General features: G+C 39.4%; 1 protein-coding gene across 5 annotated transcripts in view; it reads right to left on the bottom strand.

Annotated features, from left to right (window-relative positions):
* Nucleotides 1-23216, bottom strand: part of birc6 (baculoviral IAP repeat containing 6) — a 134951-nt gene that overhangs the window by 15217 nt on the left and 96518 nt on the right. For all 5 annotated transcript variants that reach the window (XM_051422552.1, XM_051422585.1, XM_051422560.1 and 2 more), the window contains exons 65-68: nt 10890-11112; nt 8100-8245; nt 3380-3490; nt 216-433 (exon numbers count right to left, since the gene is read on the bottom strand). In XM_051422552.1, coding sequence (XP_051278512.1) covers nt 216-433; nt 3380-3490; nt 8100-8245; nt 10890-11112 — 698 coding nt within the window. The remainder of the gene's footprint in view (nt 1-215; nt 434-3379; nt 3491-8099; nt 8246-10889; nt 11113-23216) is intronic.

The raw sequence follows: 23216 nt of genomic DNA, 5'->3' as shown, positions 1-23216 counted from the left end.
TAGAAGTGTTCCATCAGTCTTACACAGTTCTTAAACTAGTGATTTCTATGAATCACAGGGTGCAACCCGATACAAACCACTCAGTACTATGACACTTTGATGATATCATAACACTGACACATTTTACTACAATGCAGACAGTCATCCAAACCAATTATGAATGCCAGAGTTGTGTGGTGTCTGAAAGGTTGGTACTGTGGTAAGTAGTGCTTTACCTTCATGATGTCAAGTCTCTCCTCATCACAGCGGACGAAGACACTGGAAGAGGATGACAAGGGCAGAGAGGTGGACAAGGTGACGGCCTCCTGGGCCAGGCGGCGGGATCGGGCTGCACTGTTTGTATCGCTGGCATTCTTCACCTGAGACATGTAGTGGTAGTTGACCTTAAACATTACTTTTCCATCCTCATCCTCTGAGACCATTTCAAAGGTGTCTGGAAAGAGAGGAGAACAGATATGAGAAAGAAATTCTCATATCCAACTAAAACAAAACCTTAAAACTCATCATTACTGCCTATAAACAGTCAAAATAACAACTTAAGTGTATTAATTTGATGTTTAAATGGACACCAAATGCGACTGCAATCCAATTAAGTAACCCTATCAAATACTGTACTGACTGGGTGTTCATGTGGTCAAGCATAATTTTTAATAAAGAAAAAACTCCTTTCAAAAGTATACAGTTGAAGAATACACTACAGGTGTAATTTAATTTAACTTTTAGCTAAAAAACAAACAAAAACAAATCCCTGGACCATTTGACTTTTTTTTGATAGGACAAGTGAAGAAAGACAGGAAAGGGGGAGAGAGTGAGGGGGGACGACATGCAGCAAAGGGCTGCAGTTTCTGCTGCAGCAATGCAATGCTCATGTGGCGCATGCAGTCAAAACATGGGGATGGGGGTTGTTTGGACAGGCCTGCCCCCACTGCTAAAAAAACCCTAGAGGAAACACTGAAAGGCAATTGAACAAAAAAATGTCTTGTTATGGTGAGTTACAATCTGTCTCTCGCTCTTTCTTGAGATTTCTATTCTGTCCACACACTGAAACAACACTGTTTACAAGTCAAGTCACTTGCAATTACTTTAGACATCAAGCTGCTTACAAAATCAATTGCAGCACAGAAAAACTGGTGTAATTAATCATGACATGGCTGAATGGAGTGATGGACAAGACAAAGAAGATGAGCAGGATGTAGCTAGACTCCGTTTCCCTTTCAGAGTTCTTGCATGAAGGCATTGTGGATCACACTGGACAGGAGGCAAGATAGAAGAGTGTCAAGTGTTTGAAATGCGTCCCTGCATCAACCGAGGGCGGCTCAGAGGCAGAGCAGGTCGTCCACTAATCGCCTCCCGCCACATGTCGAAGTATCTAGGGCTGCAGCTATCGAATATTTTGGTAATCCAGTATTCTATCGAATATTCCATTGATTAATCAAGTAATCGGATAAAACATACTTTTGCTAAAGATCAATTTTAAATATACAATAGAAAACAAGACAGATCACTTAATAATAAAAACAGTTTGTTTCCTATTTAAGAAAAATTTACATTTATTTATTATTATACATATTATGTAAACTAGTAAATCGTTTTCAAATATAAATAAATAAAATTACTTACATTCAAATTCACTTCATTTCCTGAGACATAAAATTAAATAAAATCAATAAAATTGTTTCCCACTTATTTTTTCTAAGTATCAAAAATAAAATAAAAATGTTGTCCATATGTACACACACCACGATGTTGTCCTTAATTTTAATTTAAAATGATCCCACACCTTCGAATTCTTCTGTCTCTTCCAGTTACCACATTGTAAAAGTAATTAGTTACTCAGCAAAGTAACTGACATTATTTTTTATGTCCTATAACGCTATTACATTCTATAACATCTTCTATAACGTAAAATATGTTTATAATAACTGAATGAAGAATAAAAACACTATATACAGTATTTCAGAACATTTGGTATTTATTTGAACTCAAGAGATTGCAGCCGGCCATATGCATAGAAATAATGGACAGGGGTAGCATGTTTTCAACAACATACCTTGCAATCAGTGTGTTCAGCTCGGCCCTAGTCGCCACCTGTTACTGACACGAAAAATTATGCTTTGCTTGTTTTAACGGAGTGGCTCCTTCTCCTTCACTGGAGCTCACGCTAGCTGCATCTCGGCTTGAGGTTGGGTTAGCAGCAGCAACAAGTGGCATGTTAGCATGTGTTGCTGTGAGGTGCTTCATAAGATTTGAGTTGCTTGAGGCAGACGTGGATAAAGACTTTCTTCCTGGGCATAGTGCATGTTACATAAACATTCTTGCCTTTAACTTCAGTAAGCGAGTAGTAGTGTCGGTACTTCCAGTTTGATATCGCTACCTTTGAATTTCCCTAGCTCGTCGCTATTGTCTCTGTCTTGGCATCCACCCACCCAGCCAATCATCATCGCATTTGCAACGGTGTCATCATCACCACCCTGCCCTCTCCCGGCAGCTGATGTGTGGCTGTCAGAAAGCCTGACACCGCTGCGCTTCATTCACCACATTGTAGGAACGCAAGTAACACGCCACTTTACATTCTCAGTAACGGTAACGGCTTTGCAACGATGGGAAAAGTACTTAATTAGATTACCCCGTTACTGAAAAAATAACGCCGCTAGTAACGCCGTTGCACATTGTGTCACACTAAAAAGAAGCGAGGCTTCGAGGCAGAGGAAATTCCTCGATCATTTTTTGTAATCGAGTTACTCGAGGTACTCGAGGAATCGTTGCAGCCCTAGAAGTATCCTTGAGCAAGATACTGAACCCCGAATTGCTCCCAATGCTGTGTATCGGTGTGTGAATGTGTATGAATGAGTTAGTTTCTGTTCTGTTTCAGTGCCATCAGTGAGTGAATGTGTGTGAAATGGTGAATGTGGCATAAGTGTACAAGTGGTCGGAAGACTAGAAAGGCTATACAAGTACAGGTCCATTTACCATCAATTTACCATCATCAACCCCTTCTGAGTGCATATTTCTCATATAAACTCAGAGATTTTCTGGCTCTCTTTCACTATAGTGTGCCGGAGGAGGACTCATCCGTACTGTCGTCTTTGCATTGATATTAATATTACATGGATTTAGACTTATTCACCATATGAGCCAGTGGAGAGAAATAGAGACAAGCAGAAAAGAGAAAATCATTTTATACTAGAGAGAGGGAAAAAGTCTGTTTGCCTGCTCCCGCCCTCCCATACTATAGATAAATGGTGGATTATGGCGTAGTTTTTGCTAACGTGTGCACAAAGGAAAACTTTGGCAACAGGCATTGGGCTCCAACACATGTAATGTGTAAAGGAAAAACTAAACATACATATATAAATGTGTACATACACCAAAAACTCACCAAACTGCAGCTTCTTCATGGCAGCTACGTATTTTTCCTCCAGAGAGCGTAGAATGGACAGTGGCTTAGGCCGACTTGACACTTTCCTCGAAGACTCCACCAGCTTCCTCTCTGGTAAGGAGGTGAAAAAGAGCAGGTTGGAAGCATTAAGAGTGTACCTTGAGAAGCATCAACTTCAGGACGTCTTCCATGGTAAAAATCCTGCAAGACCAGCCTGCTTTGAGAAACACACAGTATAGACATGCACATACTGCTGTATGTGCAGAAAGGCTGCTGGAAACAACTATGACAAAACAATATTACCTAGACCTGTAGAGTTGATGTTAAAATTGCTTCTTCACAACAGGTTTTTTCAAGCATGTGTCTGAGAAAGTTTACAAAAGGATGACTACAATTGATTACAACTTGGCTTTTATTTGTATTGCTCGGGACATTGGTTGGCCATTGCACTGGTTAAGATAAGATTGTACTCACCACAGTAATAACTGAAATAATATGGCGACATAAAAAGTCTAAAAAGTCAGATGGAGCGACAAGTACAAGACAACAAAGACTGGGCGTAAACAAGCCCTCGGATTAGCCAAACTTAATAGAAAGAGAAGCAATAAAACTTAAAGGCAAACTATGTGCTGTAAACATACATCACAGTTTACAGATTGACTGCCTGACTCAACTTTGACCTACTGTACTTAGTTTTCTTGTACACTGACATTACTGGGTGTGCTCACTTTTGGGTTTGGAAAAAAACAGTACTATTTTCTCTCTTCTCCCAACTGGCCTCAGTATTAGTTTGACTACGTTATATGATTCATTGATCTGATTGGTTGAAGTTTGTCCATGATAGAGAGACATATGCTTCATCAAATCACCTGCCAATTATTGACCCTGTTAAGTGGCCGAATAAAATTGCCAGTTAGTTGCCAGTTATTCTGCTGAAAGTCAGCAGTTTACTTGTTAAACCGAAACACTCACACCGCAAAACACAGCAGCTTTGTGGCTTTCTCCTATGTGGTAATCCTGGGCTGTGAATTGAGGGATACTGAGTAGCACCATGTTTTAGACAGGGCTTCTGTTGTATTGAGTCTCTTCAGTCTGCACCTCTGGTACGCTTTTAGCTCTTAAAAAAACGAATGCTGCACATAACATGTGGTTGTGGCAGTGGCTCGCCATCCACTGAGGTTAGCTTGTCAATAGTGCAGGATTTCATTACTGTGGTCATCACAACAGCCTTAATTGTAACTTATAAAAATGATGGCCAATGAACAATGTTAAACTCTGTTTGGGAGGTGCGCCTTGTCACCGGGACAAAAGTATCAGTGGTTGTTGCAACACGGACACGCACTGTTTCATATACTGCTGCTGCCACTACTACACTGTAAGCAATTGCTGTAAAATTTACAGCCAGTTTTCAACACTAAAATACAGTTTTCATGTTTAACAGTGAGGTACTGTAGTTAGCAATGCATTGTGGGCTTCTTAACTTGGAGCAACAGGACAGAGGCCGTAAACAGTATGCTGATGTTTTAAATTACAGGACACGACAGTATTTTTTGAAAATTTTCCAGGAGAGGACAGCAGGACGCACAATTTAGCGGACATGTGCTATATATCACAGGTCTTCATCACCATCATTCCGGTCTTGCATCTACAAAATTAAACGGTAAGTTAATTAAAATCTTATTTTCTTTGTTTAATCTTGGTCTGCATCCGAGGAGCAGCACCTGTTAACGAGAGGCCAACATCAGCAGATGGAAAATAGCATTAGGCTACTGGAATAATTATATCTTGCCCGGTGGTTAACGATTTATTTCAACCAAACCATAGGATTTTTGGAACATCGCCTAGAGATAGTTTTGGTGAGTTTTATTTTGATTGTGTCGACTTTTAATGAAGTGTGTTTTACAATGAGCTAACGGAATTCAGCTAGTTCGGTTTGTCCATGTGTTGTTTTGACAGTCTGGCATTGCCACATTAAGCCACAAGAGAAGTGGTATTATTAGCTTCATAAGCATTAGCTTGGAGGGTATATTGTACATTCCTGATTGTATAATATTTGTTTGTTATTGTTTGACAGTGGCAACACTGGAATAATGCTACAGAGGAACAGCGACTAACGAACTGATGGTCATCTCTCCTGGATCCACAAGATTTGAATCAGGGCCGTTCACACCAACCCAGACTCCCACCGGAACTAAGACGTAAAAACACAAACCTACCTCACAGGACTATTTTAAGAAGTTAACTGCAAGTCGCAAGCTTGCATTGGCACAGGGGCCTATTACAGTTTCTTCCCTAAATGTTGTTTTTGATCCATATTATTGATGCATATTGTCAAAATGTTCTAACTCTACTGTAATAGTTTGGAAATGGCCTTAATGAACTTTTTAAAAATGTTCTTACATTTGTAAATGTTGTCAATTCTGCATATTCTGCATTTTAACAGACAGAAAATGCATTGCAGATTACATAATGTAAATCTTTTAAGTTGAGTTTTGAGGAAATTTTAATCGAACTCACAGGACTATTTTGAGGAGTTTTATGTGTTTCAAAATTCTCTTACTGTTGTATATTTTTACTGGCAGCAGTTTATTGCAGTAAATTCTGAGATTGTATTTTAAATGGGTTTTTGCAAGAACATAAGCATACCTCACAGGAAAGGTTAAACTCATATTTCCTCTGTATTTGTTGCGTTGGTCTTTTTCTTAGACCCATTGTATTATTGAACAAGTGTTCAAACTTATGTGTTAAAGACAATATTAAATAATATTGACATTGGCCCAAAAAGTCAGCTATAGGTCATGCCTTGACAAGCAGGTTATGCTCTGACAAGCAATTTAAGAATTTAAGTTTATCGCCATAGTCTAAAGCAGACACTACTCGGCTGTTTCTGTTTGCTACTCGAAATCTCTTCTCAGCGTCGTCCAACAGGGTTTATTTTCTTTTTTTCCATTTTTTGAAAGTAGCAGTATTCAGTATTCATGTTGATATTGCCTTTTGAAATAAATGATTTTGATTCTCTCTAATTTTTCATTGCTTATTTTGAACAATATTCACAAAAGTGCTTAAGCAATTGTCTATAGCCCTGAGAATAATGAAGTTCTAATATTGATTGCATTTAAGACTAATATTTTAGGAAACTGCTAAATTGAGTTCTTATATTATGTACTGTGTCTGTCTACAGTAAACTGAGAAGTTAAAATAACAAGTTAAACAGAATACTATTGTAATTTCCAAATAATCATAGAAATATGCTGCATTTATTTTATTTTTTTTTACTGTATGTGACTGTGAAATCATTTAACAGTTTGAATACAGAAATATACTGTATTTCTGGTTTACAGACTACTACTGTAAAGTCAATTTACAGTATGAATACCGTAAAATTACAGTATATTGCTGGCGTCCCCGCCGCCAGCTCTTTACCGTAAATTAAAGAATAACAGAAATATACCGTATTTCTTGTTAACAGTCTACTACTATAAAATCATTTTACGGATGAATACCGTAAAAAAAACGGTATATTGCTGGTGTCCCTGCTGCCAGCTCTTTACTGTTATATTACAGGAAAATTATTTACAGTGTACACATTAAATGAACTAAATGTTCAGTCACCTTGTTGGTTGTTCCGACACATTCAGAATCATTAACACTTTTTCTGTTAGCATTTAACAGATGGTTGTTAAAATATTCATATTTAAATAATTAAATTAATATCATAAACGTACTGCGACTAGCTGACTATTTGCTTTATTTAACGACTACTAGTCAACTACAGTTCTTTAGTCAGTGGCAGCCCTAATCCAGACAATAAGTGGCTACAGTCCGTCTGCCACCTGACCATTTCTGTGTTCTGTATATTAGGTGGGCAGAAGAACAACTCCACTACCAACAATGGGGTGATCATGTGGTGGACGTTTTATTGATGGAGCTGCTTTCTTAAGGTGACTAATGGGTAGCTAAAAGAATCTCTTTTCTCTCTTTATTTCTCTATGCCCAACACAAGTTAAGACATGTGTACTTTGCCCTTTACAATACAAAGTCTAAATCCTGTGATACACCCTGAACAGACTCAGGCTTAGGAGTGATTGCAGAGCCTCAAGGCAACAAGGATTGTGGATCAATCTTAGAGAACTCAGGAGTACAGTCCATTAAAGAGCCACAGATGTCACATTTGAAGGAGTTTTAGGTAATACCTAGGGTGAGTTCCAGCTGTAGCTTGAGACTGTTTGGTCAAGCTCAACTTTCAAAAACAGGCCAATAGCGTCCTTGATTAAGATTAAATTGTCAGGATGCAGTCAATCACAGCTGAGGGAATTCATACTTTTTGGTAAGCTAAACATAGAGCCCCATTTTCTTGTCCTTGTGACACAGATGACAGATCAGGGTGTGAGAAAAAAATGGAGACAGGAGATTTAGGACCTGCTGAAATAACTCGGATCAAACTGAGAGAAGGCAAATGAAAAATACTGGATGCCAGCCAACAGTAGTGGAGAACAAAATGTGGTCAGGACTTGTTTGTGTTTCAGTGTTGAAGCTTCATATTTCTGTTCGAAACACCAAACTCAAAACGCATTTTACATGAAGCTGGGTTTGTGCTGGGCATGAGTTCAAATGTACTGACATACAAATGTATTGCTGTTATCCAAGAGTCTTCAGGCTGTGATTTAAATGAGCTGCTACAGTGTTTGGCAATAAAGCCGTGTGTGTGTTGTGTACATACCCTGGTTGGCCTGCCGTAGGCTGGTAGTAGCAGCGTAGACAATCTCAGCTGTCCTTTGGATGTCAGGCACCAGCAGAGTCAAACCCTCGGGTTCTGGATCTGCGCTATCTGTCTTCACCACACCTTTACTCTTATCTTTCTTTGACCTGGAACACACACAAACATACATTTAGCCACAATGTAATATTATAAGAACCTGGATTTCAGAGATCCAAATTTATGTGAATTATCACAAAGGTAAAGAAGAATAAAAACTTAATGTTTTTGTTACTCATTTCAGATTTTTGGCATTTCTAGTCAGTTGTTTTTTATGTCCTGTCTAAATCTTCTTATCACAGCAGGTCAACACAGATACTCCTTATTTCACATATATTATAGAAAATAATATAACAGAGCATAAAGTACTGTGAGATACAATTGAAGTAAAGTGTAGAAATATTACAAGCCAACAGATTTTTAAGTGAGATTTGGTAACATGCTGCAGCAATTTCAGCAGGGGGTAAAAAGCAGGAAGACACCATGGCAGTCGTGTTAGACTTTAGCAAACTCAATACACTAAGGATGGATTTAAAAGCTATAGTCTTATTTAATGTTACTGAGATAAAATCAACAATTACTGATGATATGGATTTCAGGAAGGGGTGGAGGATATGAAGATACGAGCTACAATATAAATGTATCCAGCTTCAGAGATTTTTTCCATACTATGGCAGCTAGCCCTTAAATGTTTCTCGATATATCAAATAAGTGTGGGGAATGATGCAAATTAATGAACAGATAGCAATATTGGATTTTATATTTTGTGTCAGTGTGATAAAGTTCTTTGGACTTATTGACTTACCAAAAAGACACTCCTGTGTGTTTATTTCATCTATGAAATGAATGGTTTCACAGTGGGTTTCCAAAAAATTTACTATGCTGATACATACTGATATCACCATATAAACAAACACAAATGTATCAACTTTTCACACTCCTAATTTGACGTTATACAGCCTAGCCTTAATTTTAGAGCTGTTACTATTTAACCTTTTAAAAAATGAATGCTTGTGGTCTACAAATCATTCACTGGCCTAATTACAAATCTAACAGAGCTGATTGTTCTTCCCTTGTTAATGGAGCAGATTTTATTTTTTTTATATTTTGACTAAACTTAGATAAAGTATGAACTTCAAACATTAAGAGCTAATTATATGCCTTGACCATGTGGGGCAGCTTCAGTAATGCCCTGCTGTCTCACTGGCATATGAGGAACTATAAGGTTTTCTTCCTGCGGTACCTTAAATGAACCATGCTGCCACAGGATGGCTGCTACAACATTCATGACAGACATTTTCTAAAAATACCATCAGATACATCATTCATAGTCAGGCACTTTGAATGTATGCTGTGTGTGTATGTAAACCTGATTACAGCATGTTGTCAAGAGGCTGGCAGGAGCTGTCAGTAAGGAAGATGAGCTCACTCATCTGAAGATGCTGTGGTCACATCTCTCTCTTGTATGTATATGTGTGTGTCTACAGTATATGCATATAGAGATGGGTGACAAATGGAGCCAACATGAGGATTCTTAGTAAGGTGTTTGAAACCAGATGTTATTCTAAAAGTCTGGAACTCTACTAGAGGGATGGAACAGCATTTTAACAAAAGATATTTCCTTAGTTGGTTTTTTGTTGATGGTGGTGGTAGGAGCACAAATCTCCCATAGTTGTTCAACTGGGTTGAGATCTGGTGACTGTGAAGACCATAGTTTCACATCATTTTCATACTCATCAAAGCAATCAGTGACCCCTTGTGCCCTATGAACAGGGGCATTATTTACAAAGTACAGTATAGTGATTTTTTCTGGTGAGGGTAAAGCCTTTTCATGCCATAATAAAACACTCAACACATTACTGAAAATGTGTCCTTGTGTCCCTGAGCACCTCCCAAAGCATCTCAGCATCTCAATGTGTCCTCAATGGCTCTTGGGGTACATTCACATCACCCTGTGTGTATTTTAATGCCATGTTTGAACAGGGTGATATGGATGCTACAGATTCCCAGCGGATCACTATTGGAGTGTGAATGATATTGGAGTGTGTTTTTCTGGAGTGGCACATTCAGGGCTGGATTAAGGTTATAAATTAGTTATCATTACTTATGTATGTCTGTCTGTTTTAGCCCAAAACATATTTATATGCAGCTATATACCTATTATTATCATCATTATAATTATTATCATCATCGTTATTATTATTACTATATTATTTGCCCCAGTGCAAATCATTTTGTAATATGTTTTATCTGTTTTATTGTCAGTACTTATGTGTACTGATGGGGGTCTTTTTATTCTACCTCACTTTTATAGGATTTTAATTGTAAGATTTATTTTGCCTCATGGGCACCTAAAATATATTTTACTTGTAAAAAGTGCTGTATAAATCAAGTTTATTATTATAATACTGTGACCTTTATCAAACAAATTGCACTTGGCAATATTGCAATTTTGATAATCTTTCAATTAATTGTGCAGCCCTTGTGTGTTTTCATTAGTGTATAATCACATCAACGTTTTTGTTGCCTTAGAATTAGCTGTTTTTAATTTACAGAGAGGTCTGCCATGCTGAACCGCCATGTTTCTACAGTTGCCCCAAAGGGACAAACAAAACATTGGCTCTAGATAGGGACTACATGCTTAGAAGGCTAGTGTTATTCAGTTGGTTGCAATCTGCAAAATTAAAAACTCTAATTTAAAGAAATGTAATCATTACATTAATCACCATTAACTATGGATTTTCTCCATCTCACCTGAGGCGATTGGTGTACGTGTCTACACACGTCTTCATCTTGGCCAGCAGCATACCAACAGAGGTCTGTCCCTCAGAGTGTTCTTCGTCCTCCTCTTCCTCATCCTGCCCCGGGTCTCCAGAGAGAGGCAGCAGCAAAGGAACCAGGGCTGTGCAGGTGGAAATGGCCCTCAGCAGCTCCAGTAGGGCCCGATATAAAGGCACATGGCGTGCCATATCCAGAACTGCAGATAGAAAAAGTAAACTTTTGATACTCAAAGGATAGAGGAAGAGAGGGAGAAAGGTTCTCTTTCCTTGTTGAACTGATCCCTGTTGCACTCATCTGTTATTGATAAGCACACATTGATATAAACATGATCAATTACTATAACTACAGGCTATTTCCCACATTATCAACATTTTAGTCACAGAGTAGCTCATATGATACAAAAGAATATTGAAAATACAAACTGGCCGGAGGGTAAGCAATATCCTTAGTACACTATATGCATGCGACGGAACAAAAAAACGATTTATTATAAACTAAGAAGGTCTTCGTGTGCTCAGCTCTGCCACTAGTGAACAGGTGAGGAAGACAGCGTATTTTTCTTTTGTGTATCTAAAGTGTGAATTACTTTTGCCACATCCCTTTCCATTCTACATTCTGTTTGACAGATATTCCTTTAATGCAATTATTAATCCTTTTAAAAGCAATTGCTTTGAAATAGAAATCCCAACTAGGCTGCTTAACGAAATTGTACCGTTAATTGGCACTTCTTTACTAGATATGATTAATCTTTCTTTATTATCAGGACATGTATCACAGTCCTCTAAAGCAGGGGTTCTCAAACTTTTTGGGGCCAAGGACCCCTTATAGGGAAGAAAATTTTCCAAGGACCCCCCTTATATTTTCAAATGACTATAAATATGGACATAACTGTTAACATATCTCCTCAGTTTAGCTGGTTTGGGCTTAGCATCACTTGATGAAGTGGAAGGTCTTAAATAGGCATCCATCGCCACTAGCTAGCTAGACATCAGCAGGAGCTGTAAGTGATGCGAGCGAGTGATGTGTGTCAGATTCACGTGATACAATCCTTTGAGAGTTTTGATTGGCCCAAAGCTAATGTAAGCGGGAGTACTTGGATCAGTATTTCTGTTTTATTGGCGCAGTGGTTCCCATGTGTACTTAGGCAATTTTTAATGATACGGCATAACTTTAATAATTTATTGCAAATTATTTTGCGGACCCCCAAGCTATGCCTCGCGGACCCCAGTTTGAGAACCGCTGCTCTAAAGTAGCTGTAATTAAACCCCTTCTTAAAAAGCCCACTCTTGACCCAGGGGTTTTAGCCAACTATAGACCGATTTCCAACCTCCCCTTCCTCTCTAAGATTCTGGAGAAAGTAGTCGCCAAAGAGTTGTGTGACTTTCTACATAACAATAGTTTATTTGAGTCAGGATTTAGAGTTCATCACAGCATAGAGACAGCTCTGGTTGAAGTTAATAATGACCTTTTGATTGCTTCCGACAATGGACTTGTTTCTGTACTTGTATTATTAGATCTTTGTGCTACATTTGACACCATTGACCATAATATTCTTTTACAGAGACTTGAGCATCAAATTGGCATTAAAGGAATTGCACTAAGTTGGTTTAAGTCATACTTCATCAGATCGTTCGGAGGTTGTACACGTTAACAATGAATCTTCAATAAATACTACAGTTCCAGTCATGGGAGTTCCACAAGGTTCTGTACTTGGACCAATACTATTTACTTTATATGTGCTCCCTTTAGGCAACATTATTAGAAATCACTCCATTAACTTTCACTGTTATGCAGATGATACGCAGTTATATCTATCGATCAATCCCGATGAAATTAATCAATTATCTAAATTACAAACATGTCTTAAGGACACAAAATCCTGGATGAGCTGCAATTTTCTGATGTTAAACTCAGAAAAAAACAAAATTCTTGTACTTGGCCCCAAAAATGTTACTCACTGTCTAAAGATATAGTTACTCTAGATGGCATTACCTTGGCCTCTAGCACCACTGTCAGGAATCTTGGAGTTATCCTTGATCAGGATTTGTCATTTAACTCCCACATAAAGCAGACCTCTAGGACCGCCTTCTTTCATTTACGTAATATTACAAAAATTAGACACATTCTGTCACAGATGGATGCAGAAAAACTAATCCATGCATTTGTTACTTCTAGGCTGGATTACTGCAACTCTTTATTATCAGGCTGCCCCAATAAGTCCATTAAGACGCTCCAATTAATTCAAAACGCTGCAGCGTTCAGATCACATCTCTCCTGTATAAGCTTCTCTGCACTGGCTCCCTGTAAAATTTAGAATAGAATTTAAAATCCTCCTCCTCACCTATGAAGCTCTTCATGGTAAATGGTAAATGGACCTGTACTTGTATAGCGCCTTTCTAGTCTTCCGACCACTCAAAGCGTCAGGCCCCTTCATATCTTAAAGAGCTCATAGTACCCTACTACCCAACCAGAACACTGCGTTCTCTGAATGCAGGGCTACTTGTGGTTCCTATAGTCTCTAAAAGTAGAACAGGAGCAAGAGCCTTCAGTTACCAAGCTCCTCTCCTGTGGAATCAGCTTCCAGTTGTGGTTCGGGAGGCAGACACCCTCTCCACATTCAAGAGTAGGCTTAAGACATTCCTCTTTGATAAAGCTTATAGTTAGGGTTGGCTCAGGTGAGTCCTGAACCATCCCTTAGTTATGCTGCTATAGGCCTAGACTATCGGGGGATTTCCCATGGTGCACTGAGCTCCTCTCTTACTGCACTCATTCATGTCCCCTTAATGCATGTTACTAACTTCATTTCTTCTCTGGAGTTCTTGTGCTTTCTCATGGATCCTAGTGGAGCCTCCTACCATGGTCCTGCTTGACTGCCATTGCTAATATCACTGATATTTAGGGACCTCGCAAGCAACCGCTGGAGGTCCCTATTGTTTTTGCTTCGTTTCTTCTTCCCTATTATTAGGGACCAAGCAAGTGACTGCTGGAGGTCCATATTGTTTTTGCTTCGTTTCTTATTAGGGACTGAGCCAGCGACCGCTGGAGGTCCCTATTGTTTTTGCTCGATTTCTTACCTATTTTTTTTAGGCCCCTTCGACTGCATTTTTGCCCCCCCGAACATATACGAAAAGTCAATTTTATTTGGCAGAGTTGTCAGGCCTGGTGAAAATTCGGGATATTCTATGCATCGCTTTCGGGTTGGCCACTAGGTGGCGCTACTCTCATAAAAAGTGTGTTTAGGCTAATAACTTCTGCATAGTAAAAAATGTGTCAACAATCTGCCACTAGGTGGCGCTCTGGTGGCATGGTAAATCACTGTGCGGAGACCGTAATAGTTATGAATATGAAATTCACAAGACACGTGTAGAGTGGTGCCTGAAGCTCACATACCAAAAAACGTGTTTGTCGTGTTTGTAGCGCCCCCTACAGGATAAAAAAAAAGCAGCCCCGGCGCCACGTTTCACTGATATGTACGAAACTCGGTAGGCACGTGTAACATGCCAGGACGTACAAAAAAGCCTCTTGGACCCATACCCGAAACCCCACAGGAAGTCGGCCATTTTGATTTTGATTTTCACTTTCGCCGAACTTTTCGCGTTGTATTTGAACGAACTCCTCCTAGAGAATTTATCGGATCTGCTTCAAAATTTGTGAGTACAGTCAAAAAATGGTTCTCATTAAAAGTTGTGCTATTCGTGCATGTGCATGCTACGGTCTGTAGCATGCCCTCCAAATTGGCCATAGTGAATTCCGTGCGCATTTTCGGTGAATTTTTCGCGTTGTATTTGAACGAACTCCTCCTAGGGAATTTATCGGATCTACTTCAAAATTGGTCAGTACAGTCAAAAAATGGTGCTGATTAAAAGTTGTGCTATTTGTGCATGTACATTAAAGGGCGTGTCCATGGCGTGGCATCAAAGTCAGCCATTTTGATTTTTTTGGTCATTTTCTGTTATTTTTTCACGTTGTATTTGAACAAACTCCTCCTAGGGAATTTATCGGATCTACTTCAAAATTGGTCAGTACAGTCAAAAAATGGTGCTGAATAAAAGTTGTGCTATTTGTGCATGTAAATTAAAGGGCGTGTCCGTGGCGTGGCATCAAAGTCAGCCATTTTGATTTTTTTGGTCATTTTCTGTGATTTTTCGCGTTGTATTTGAACGAACTCCTCCAAGGGAATTTATCGGATCTGCTTCAAAATTGGCCAGTACAGTCAAAAAATGGTGCTGAATAAAAGTTGTGCTATTTGTGCATGTACATTAAAGGGCGTGTCCGTGGCGTGGCATCAAAGTCAGCCATTTTGATTTTTTTGGTCATTTTCTGTGATTTTTCGCGTTGTATTTGAACGAACTCCTCCTAGGGAATTTATCGGATCTGCTTCAAAATTGGTCAGTACAGTCAAAAAATGGTGCTGATTAAAAGCCCGTGACGACGTGTCAAATTCCACCGATTGGCCATCAAACAGATAGCACTCATATCTTCAGTGTACAGTCCCACCCTGAACACGTCCTCATAACTTCAGCGTACATGATCCAATCTCAATGAAACTTCACGTGTTTGATAACAGTCCCACCCTGAACACGTGTACATGACAATATTCAGACAAAGTGATAGTGCCACCTACTGGCCACAGGAAGTAAGCGCTGCGTTGCGATTTTAAGCGGATTAGCGGCAGATTTTCATGTTGTGGTCCGCACGTATTACGACGGCCCGTAATGCGGCCGCAGCATGCCCCGAGTTGCATGGAGCGCGAGGTCCCGCTCAACGCTGCTTGCAGCTTTAATTACTGTTATTATTATTATAAGTATTATTATTGCTACCGTTACTGTTGTTGCTGTTGTCACTGCTCATTGTCCCCCATCGTTGCTGTTGTCATGTTCATCATCATCAGTAACTACTATTAGTGTAGTTGTTGCTACTGTTGTCTCTCTCTCTCTCTCTCTCTCCCTCCCTCCCGAGGCAGACAACCACCCACCTAGAGCCGAAGGTTCTGTCCTAGGTTTCTGCCTTTTAACAGGCAGTTTTTCCTTGCCCCCATCACAAAGTGCTTGCTCATGGTGGTACTGTTGGGTCTCTGTAAATGTTATAAGGAGTTCAGTCTAGACCTGCTCTATTTGAAAAATGTCCTGAGATAACTTCCGTTATGAATTGGCGCTATACAAATACAATTGAAATCCTGTGTTAACTGTTATTACAAGGCCTGTATTGATTTTAATCAAGAAAACTGATTCTGTACGCAGTTCCTGTAAAGTATTTGTTACTTCCTTTTTGAATTTGAGACCCCCGTTGTAAAACCACCAATACTTTCATCACAAGCAACACCCAAACTGGGAGCACAAAAATGAGCCAGCTTTGGGGATGACAATGTGACCTGAACTAACTATTGCATTATGCTTTTTAAAAAAATGTCTGGCCTTTTGCTTTTATTAGACAAGTGAGAGTAGATATAAAAACAAAATATAGATGGAGAGAGAGGGATAAAAGTAAATGCATTAAACTTAAGGTCCCCTATAGGAAACTAACCAGGGAAGTCGCTGTATTATGTATGTCTTTATCACTAGGCCATTAGATGCCCCTGCATAGTTCTTTAAAGTTGGGTGGGTACACCATTGGATCAAACTCCCAGGCACAGTCTAGAAATATACTGAGAAAACGTCACAATAAGATCCAACATCTCTGATCCGGGGGTTGAATGAAAAAGCTACCATTTCCCACAACAGCCAAAACCAAAACCAACTCTGTATGCTGTATTAACATGAGAAAACATTGCAAAAACATTTATCTTGTTGCCTGAAGTGTGTGGTGTATACCTCTGCTCAGAGATCAGAGAAAGATGAGGGAAGATTGCTTTGAGATTACACTGATTGTGGAGAAAGCGATTGTCATTGAAACATGATATAGTAGTTTGAGGTAGCAACCTTGAGGAAGGGGATAATGAAAATGACCAGATTTCCAGCCATGGATGAGAAGACAAATGGAATGCTAAAAGGCAACCCTAAAGTAGTCAAAGCAGCCTCAGGGAGCAGGTTGGATTCTTTTACAAAATGGGACAGAGCAACAATGTTCTCAGCTTCAAAATTCTCTCATGAGAAAACCATGAAGAAATCTACTCTAGACTAAACCCTTAAAGGCGTTAACAGGTAATTCCTCCTAATAGATGTATTAATTACTTAGTTTTGGAATGTTATATTCAAGAAAAGAGGCAAAATTAACAGGAAATTGTGGAAAATTAGATGAATGTAAAGAATGGCAAAATGTCCTGATCAGGAGATGAGAACGTGAAGAAGAGACATGGCAGAAATGAAGAGCTTAGTATTGGTGAGATATGTATTGTGTGTGTTTGACTATGGCAGTCAATGGTCTACCTCAGTCGATTCTAAATCCACAAACCAGACCTGACAGCTCCTACGTCTCACCCACAACTGAGGCCTAAAATAACAGGATGTGGATGGCCCTGCAGCCTTAGTCACCTGGAGACATATGCTAAATGAAAGTTCAGGCTTGGCAGCAAACACTTTGGTCAAAGGAATAATGCAAGAAAACATTATCTTCCACAGTTTTCTAATATTATCTTTTTAATGAACATGATACTTAAGAGTTTAAGAATCACACCTTGGTAATAGCTTCTGTGCACAACTCAGCTACAGAGGTTAAGTGACCAGTGGCTAAAAACAAAGGGTTATTAGTAATATATCATCATATCAAGTGCCCATCTTTGTTGACCAGTTTAAGAAGACCTGAACTCAAGGTGTGATGGGCTGCTAATGGTTTGTCCTTATAGATATTACATCTAATATCTAATAGCTGAATTTGGCAGTTTGCTGTAAAAATGACAATCAACTTCCAGTGGGTGTATATAGCAATGCAAAAAGCAGCAAGAGGAGGTAGATTTTAGACCACTATCATAAAAGGATTTCTATTTGCTATTCTAAATACCCATTGTTGGGCAGGTTTGACGACTTCCTCACTCTGGTCTCCACTTTTTCAAGAGACCTTTAAAAAGGTCTCAAAGGTAATATCATACAACAGGCACAATCAACAGTGAGGTTGTTTGGATGCAAAGAAAGAAGGTAGTCAATATGAGCAATGTTATCTACACTGTGCATTAACAGATAAAAACAAAGAAATAAACAGCAAAACCAACACAAAGTTAAACTTGGTCACACTGGTTGTCAGGTGAACAAGAGTGGAAACAATGACAGAAATAATGACTTGGTGCGGAAAACGACGGCACAATTTGTGAGAAAATGTATTTTTAAAAAAAGGTCCAGTGTGTAGGATTTAGGCTCGTCTAGTGGTAAAGAAGCAGATTGCGACTAACTAAACACTGCTGATGTCTGTATTTGACGACCTGGGAATAAGAATGGGCTATGAAGCGCGTAGTAGAAATTATGGTGGCTGTGAATCCCTGAAAAAACAGCCAGTGTTGGGTAGGTCTGTTCTGGGCTACTGCATAAACGATTGACGGTTGGAAGGCATCTATAGATAAATGGCTCATTCTACGGTAACAAAAACCCAATTCCTATATTCATTCCTATGAATATTATATTACAGTTAGGGTCCAAAGCCTGATGATACCAAGTTACTATGAGAAGAAGGAAGTGTTTTTGGAAGAAGTTTTGAAAACAAGTTGGCTTGAGTAAATTGAAATAAGAAAAAACAGCAAATGTTTGAGTGTTGAGTTAATTTCAAGAAACCGACATTTTGTTACTTGCATCAAGCAGTACTTGAACAGAGGCCAATCAAATACAAGGGTCTGTTGAGACAGTGAAGTAAGCATCAAAAGGCTGACCATGTAAGCCATATCATTTTCTTAGAGGGATGGAGGTTCTTTAGGCATCCATGTGCTTGCCTTGAAGTGTCAGCTTCAAAATAAATAGAACAGCTCTTGTTTGTGGCTCCTAGGCTGTGTTACATTTATATTGAAATTCCCAGCTCCCTACTGTCCTCCCAGCATCTGCACTACACTGACCTCCCATTACTTTAATCTGCTCTCAAATCCTTTAAACAGTGTCTCTGGGTGATACCTAGCATGGAATCCCTATCCCTTCTATATACATCCATGTAATTACTGAGAGCATTTGCGTGTAACTCATCAGAATTCCTCTTCCTGCTCTGCGTCAGTGTCACACTGTTTTTTCCATATACTGTGGGCAATACATGGCAAGCAGACTCTATTGAAGAGAAAGGGGTAAAAAGAAAGAACACTTTTTTAGATATATTTAAGATAACTCTTAACAAATGGGTAATAAACTAGGTCTGTACAATTACACCCTGTTCCCATAGGCTGTCTCTCCTCTACTTTTGCTGAGAGACGCGTGCAGCTTGGGGTAAAAATAAGCAAAACCTCGACTCTCTAGAGAAGTGTCACTGCAGACGCAGCTGAGACGCATGTGAAACATGCGGGTAGCGTGACTGATCTAATCTGTTAACAAGGGTGGCAAAATAAAAATCAATGATAATTAAAGCTGCAAGCAGCGTTGGGTGGGACCTCGCACTCCACGCAACTCAGGGCGTGCGGCGGCTGCGTCACGTGCCGTCGTGACACGTGTGGACCACAACATGAAACTTTCACGTAAATCAGATCAAAATTGCCATGCAGCGCTTACTTCCTGTTGGCAGTAGGTGGTGCTATCATTATATCTGGATATTGTCATGTAGATGTGTTCAGGGCAGGACTTTGGTTTATGGGCTTTCTGGGGGGCGTGGCTAAGACATTTTGCTTATTGTTAAGATTCACAAGATGTCATCGTCATCATCCTAAGGGAGTTCTGACAGGATTTTAGCTGGATCTGGTCAATCTGCTGGAAGATATACAGTAAAGTATAAAAATTACACTTCCTTTCACCACTAGGTGGGTGGCGCTATCACTATTACTATTATTGTCATGTAGATGTGTTCAGGTCGAGACGTGAAGTTTCATTTAATCAGCAATGTGTTTTGACTGGACTGACCAATGTTGAAGTAGATCCGATGAATTCCCTAGGAGGAGGAGTTCAAATACAACGCAAAAAATCGCCGAAAAAGGCTGGGAAATTCAACATGGCCAACTGTGATGCACGCCACGGACACGCCCTTTAATGTACGTGCACAAATAGCACAACTTTTAATCAGCACCATTTTTTGACTGTACTGACCAATTCTGAAGTAGATCTGATAAATTCCCTAGGAGGAGTTTGTTCAAATACAAGGCAAAAAATTCACCGAAAATGAGCAAAGAATTCAAAATGGCCAACTTTGACGACATACCACGGACACGCCCTTCAACGTACATGCACAAATAGCACAACCTTTAATCAGCACCATTTTTTGACTGTACAGACCAATTTTGAAGCAGATCCGATGAATTCCCCAGGAGGAGTTTGTTCAAATACAAGGCGAAAAGTTCGCCGAAAGTGAAAATGACAAACAAAATGTCTGACTTCCTGTGGGGTTACGGGTATGGGTCCAAGAGGCTTTTTTGTACGTGTTACACGTGCCTACCGAGTTTCGTACATATCGGTGAAACGTGGCGCCGGGGCTGCTGTTTTTTTATCCTGTAGGGGGCGCTACAAACATGACAAACACGATTTTTGGTATGTGAGCTTCAGGCACTACTCTACATGTGCCCTGTGAATTTCATATTCATAACTATTACGGTCTGCACACAGTGATTTATCCTGCCACCAGAGCGCTACCCAGTGGCCTGATTTTTTTTCCTTTTTAGGCGAGCCTCAGGGAGCCATGGGCAAGCATCCTACCAAGTTTCATTTTAATCACACGTGCCGTTGCAGAGATATAAACTTCTTCATTTTAAAGAGCGCCACCTAGAGGCGATGACCTGAAATTGTGCACGATGCCTAAGGAAGAGTGTGGAGAAATGGTCCACTTCCTTTTTTGACAAAAAATGTACAGGAAGTTAGAATTTTATAGCATTCTTATTTTTTGAAATTTCAAAAATGTTCAAATTACTCTTTTTGCCAGGGCGGTCCGCAGGTGCTAGGTGAAAAATTTCGTGCGAAACGGACAAAGCTTGTAGGAGGAACACGAAAAAGTAGTTTAAGGACATTTCGTGCTCTAACGAAAAAAAATTATAGGCGGAAGTGGGCGGGGCTTACATGGGGAGATTCAACTCTATTCACCGAACACGTGGATACAAGGTTTATTAATGTGCGACAAACTATGCAGAAGTTATTACCCTAAATGCACTTTTTATGATAATAGTGCCACCTAGCGGCCAACCTGAAAGTGACACATAGAATATAAAATTTTTCACAAGGCCTGACCATTTTGCCAAATAAAATTGACTTTTCGTATATGTTCAGGGGGGCAAAAACGCAATCAAAAGTGCTAAAAATAATAGGTAAGAAGAAGAAATCGAGCAAAAACAATAGGGACCTCCAGTGGTCGCTGGCTCGGTCCCTAATAATAGGTAAGAGAAGAAAAAAGAAAGAATTGAGCAAAAACAGTAGAAACCTCCAGCGGTCGCTGGCTCAGTCCCTAAAAAGAATTCTAGCAAATACAATAGGGACCTCCAGCGGTCACTGGCTCGGTCCCTAAAAATAAGTCAGTTTAGGTGGGCAGAATCCCCGCTGCTAAAACCCGACACCATCTGTAAAAATTCCTTCAACTGAATGGACACAAAGTAAAATACCTCAGATAAAGCTTTTCTTCCTCTAAGTGGAACAATACTTATCATCTCATAGGAGCTCATAATTCAGCTCCTGGGACCATGGACCATTTCTAATGAGGCTAGCTGAGATGGACAGAGACTGGCTAGTATAGAATGAGCACACTTGATAATTGCCCTTAATTGGCTGGTGGTGCACTTGTTCATGGGTGTGTGATCATACAAGAGACACACTATCCTTCATCACTGATGAAAATTTGTTCATAAAGCATCTCAACGTTTACTAATACAATGCTCCATTTCAAGGAAACTGCTAAAATAGGAGCCACGCAGGCCCTGCTTGGACTTAAGGGCACTCCTGGATAATGTCTGGTCTGGACGAAATGGGACTCAGGCTGGACTCAGAACTGCTGTGTCAACATTCCGGATCCTTGATGGGCGGACCATGTTCTGAGGCAATATGATGAGGTGGACTCTGTGTTTACAACGATGATGCTTGGTGCTCTAATGCAGTCAAAGTCACTGTGGGCACCATTTCTTTTTATGTGAAGATGTAACCGTATTATCATCACTATCTTGTTGCTACTGTTCACATTTCCATTCAAAATGAAAAGATGCACTGCAGAATTATTTCCTTATACGTGTATCTATATATGTATATAAATAACTGTATATCTAGTTTTTTTTTTTTTATTGTATATGTTATTCTTTATAAATTAAATTATCTTCTATGCGTGTAGCATGAAGGGACTGCAAACTGAAATTTTGTTTATAACCTTGTGTTGTATAATGATAAATGTCTATGAAATTTAAAATTTGCTAAATGTTACATAAACTACTGCATGCCGGGTTAGGCTTCAAATATATAGTTAGGTTAACATTAAAATTTTGTTAAAACTGCATATGCTGTCTTTGTCACAGTGCTCTTTAGACTGAAATATATCAGCAACAGCAATGGATTGCTGTAAAATTTTGTACAGAGATTTATGTTTCTCAATGACATTGTGATCTTAAGACTTGTACTCTAGCACCACCATGAGGTTCATGTTTTTGGTATTGAGCAAAATGCCTCCACAACTGTTGGATGGATTGTTCAAAAACTTGATATGTAACTTTAATATAACATTCATGAAACCTACCTAGCTAATGTCAGCATACTAACACACTTAACTAAGATGGTAAACAGCCAACATGTCATCAAGTATTTCCACAGACATGCCCGAATTTGGTGGAACAATGCTCCCAGTGTGTCTAAATGTCATGGAATGTCCTCCAGCTCTGGTCTCTCACTTGTGTTTGAAGAAGAAGATACACTTTATTAACCCCCTAGGGGAAATTGTTTTTCACTCTTTTTTTACACACACACACACACACACACACACACACACAGACACAGACACAGACACAGACACAGACAGACACAGACAGCGCACTGCCAAAACTTTCCAATTAAACTAGGTAGAATTTCTGTTCCGTATGTGCGAGTGGTAGACATAAATAGGATATTTTTACAGTAATTGTTTGGGTCATAGGATATTCTGAAATGAGAAAGTCACACAACATCCTGTACCGAAATGACTTGGGAAGAATACACATACAATTACACCCCTACAGCTAACATCTATACAGTATAGTTGGTACACTGGCGTGTTGTGGGGAATAAATGCAAATTTATTTATAAAGACCGTAAA

Source organism: Dicentrarchus labrax, unplaced genomic scaffold, assembly GCF_905237075.1.
Source record: "Dicentrarchus labrax unplaced genomic scaffold, dlabrax2021, whole genome shotgun sequence".
Taxonomy (NCBI): Eukaryota; Metazoa; Chordata; class Actinopteri; family Moronidae; genus Dicentrarchus; species Dicentrarchus labrax.
Note: the sequence above shows the minus strand (reverse complement) of the source record. Positions and strands in the feature narration are given on the sequence as shown.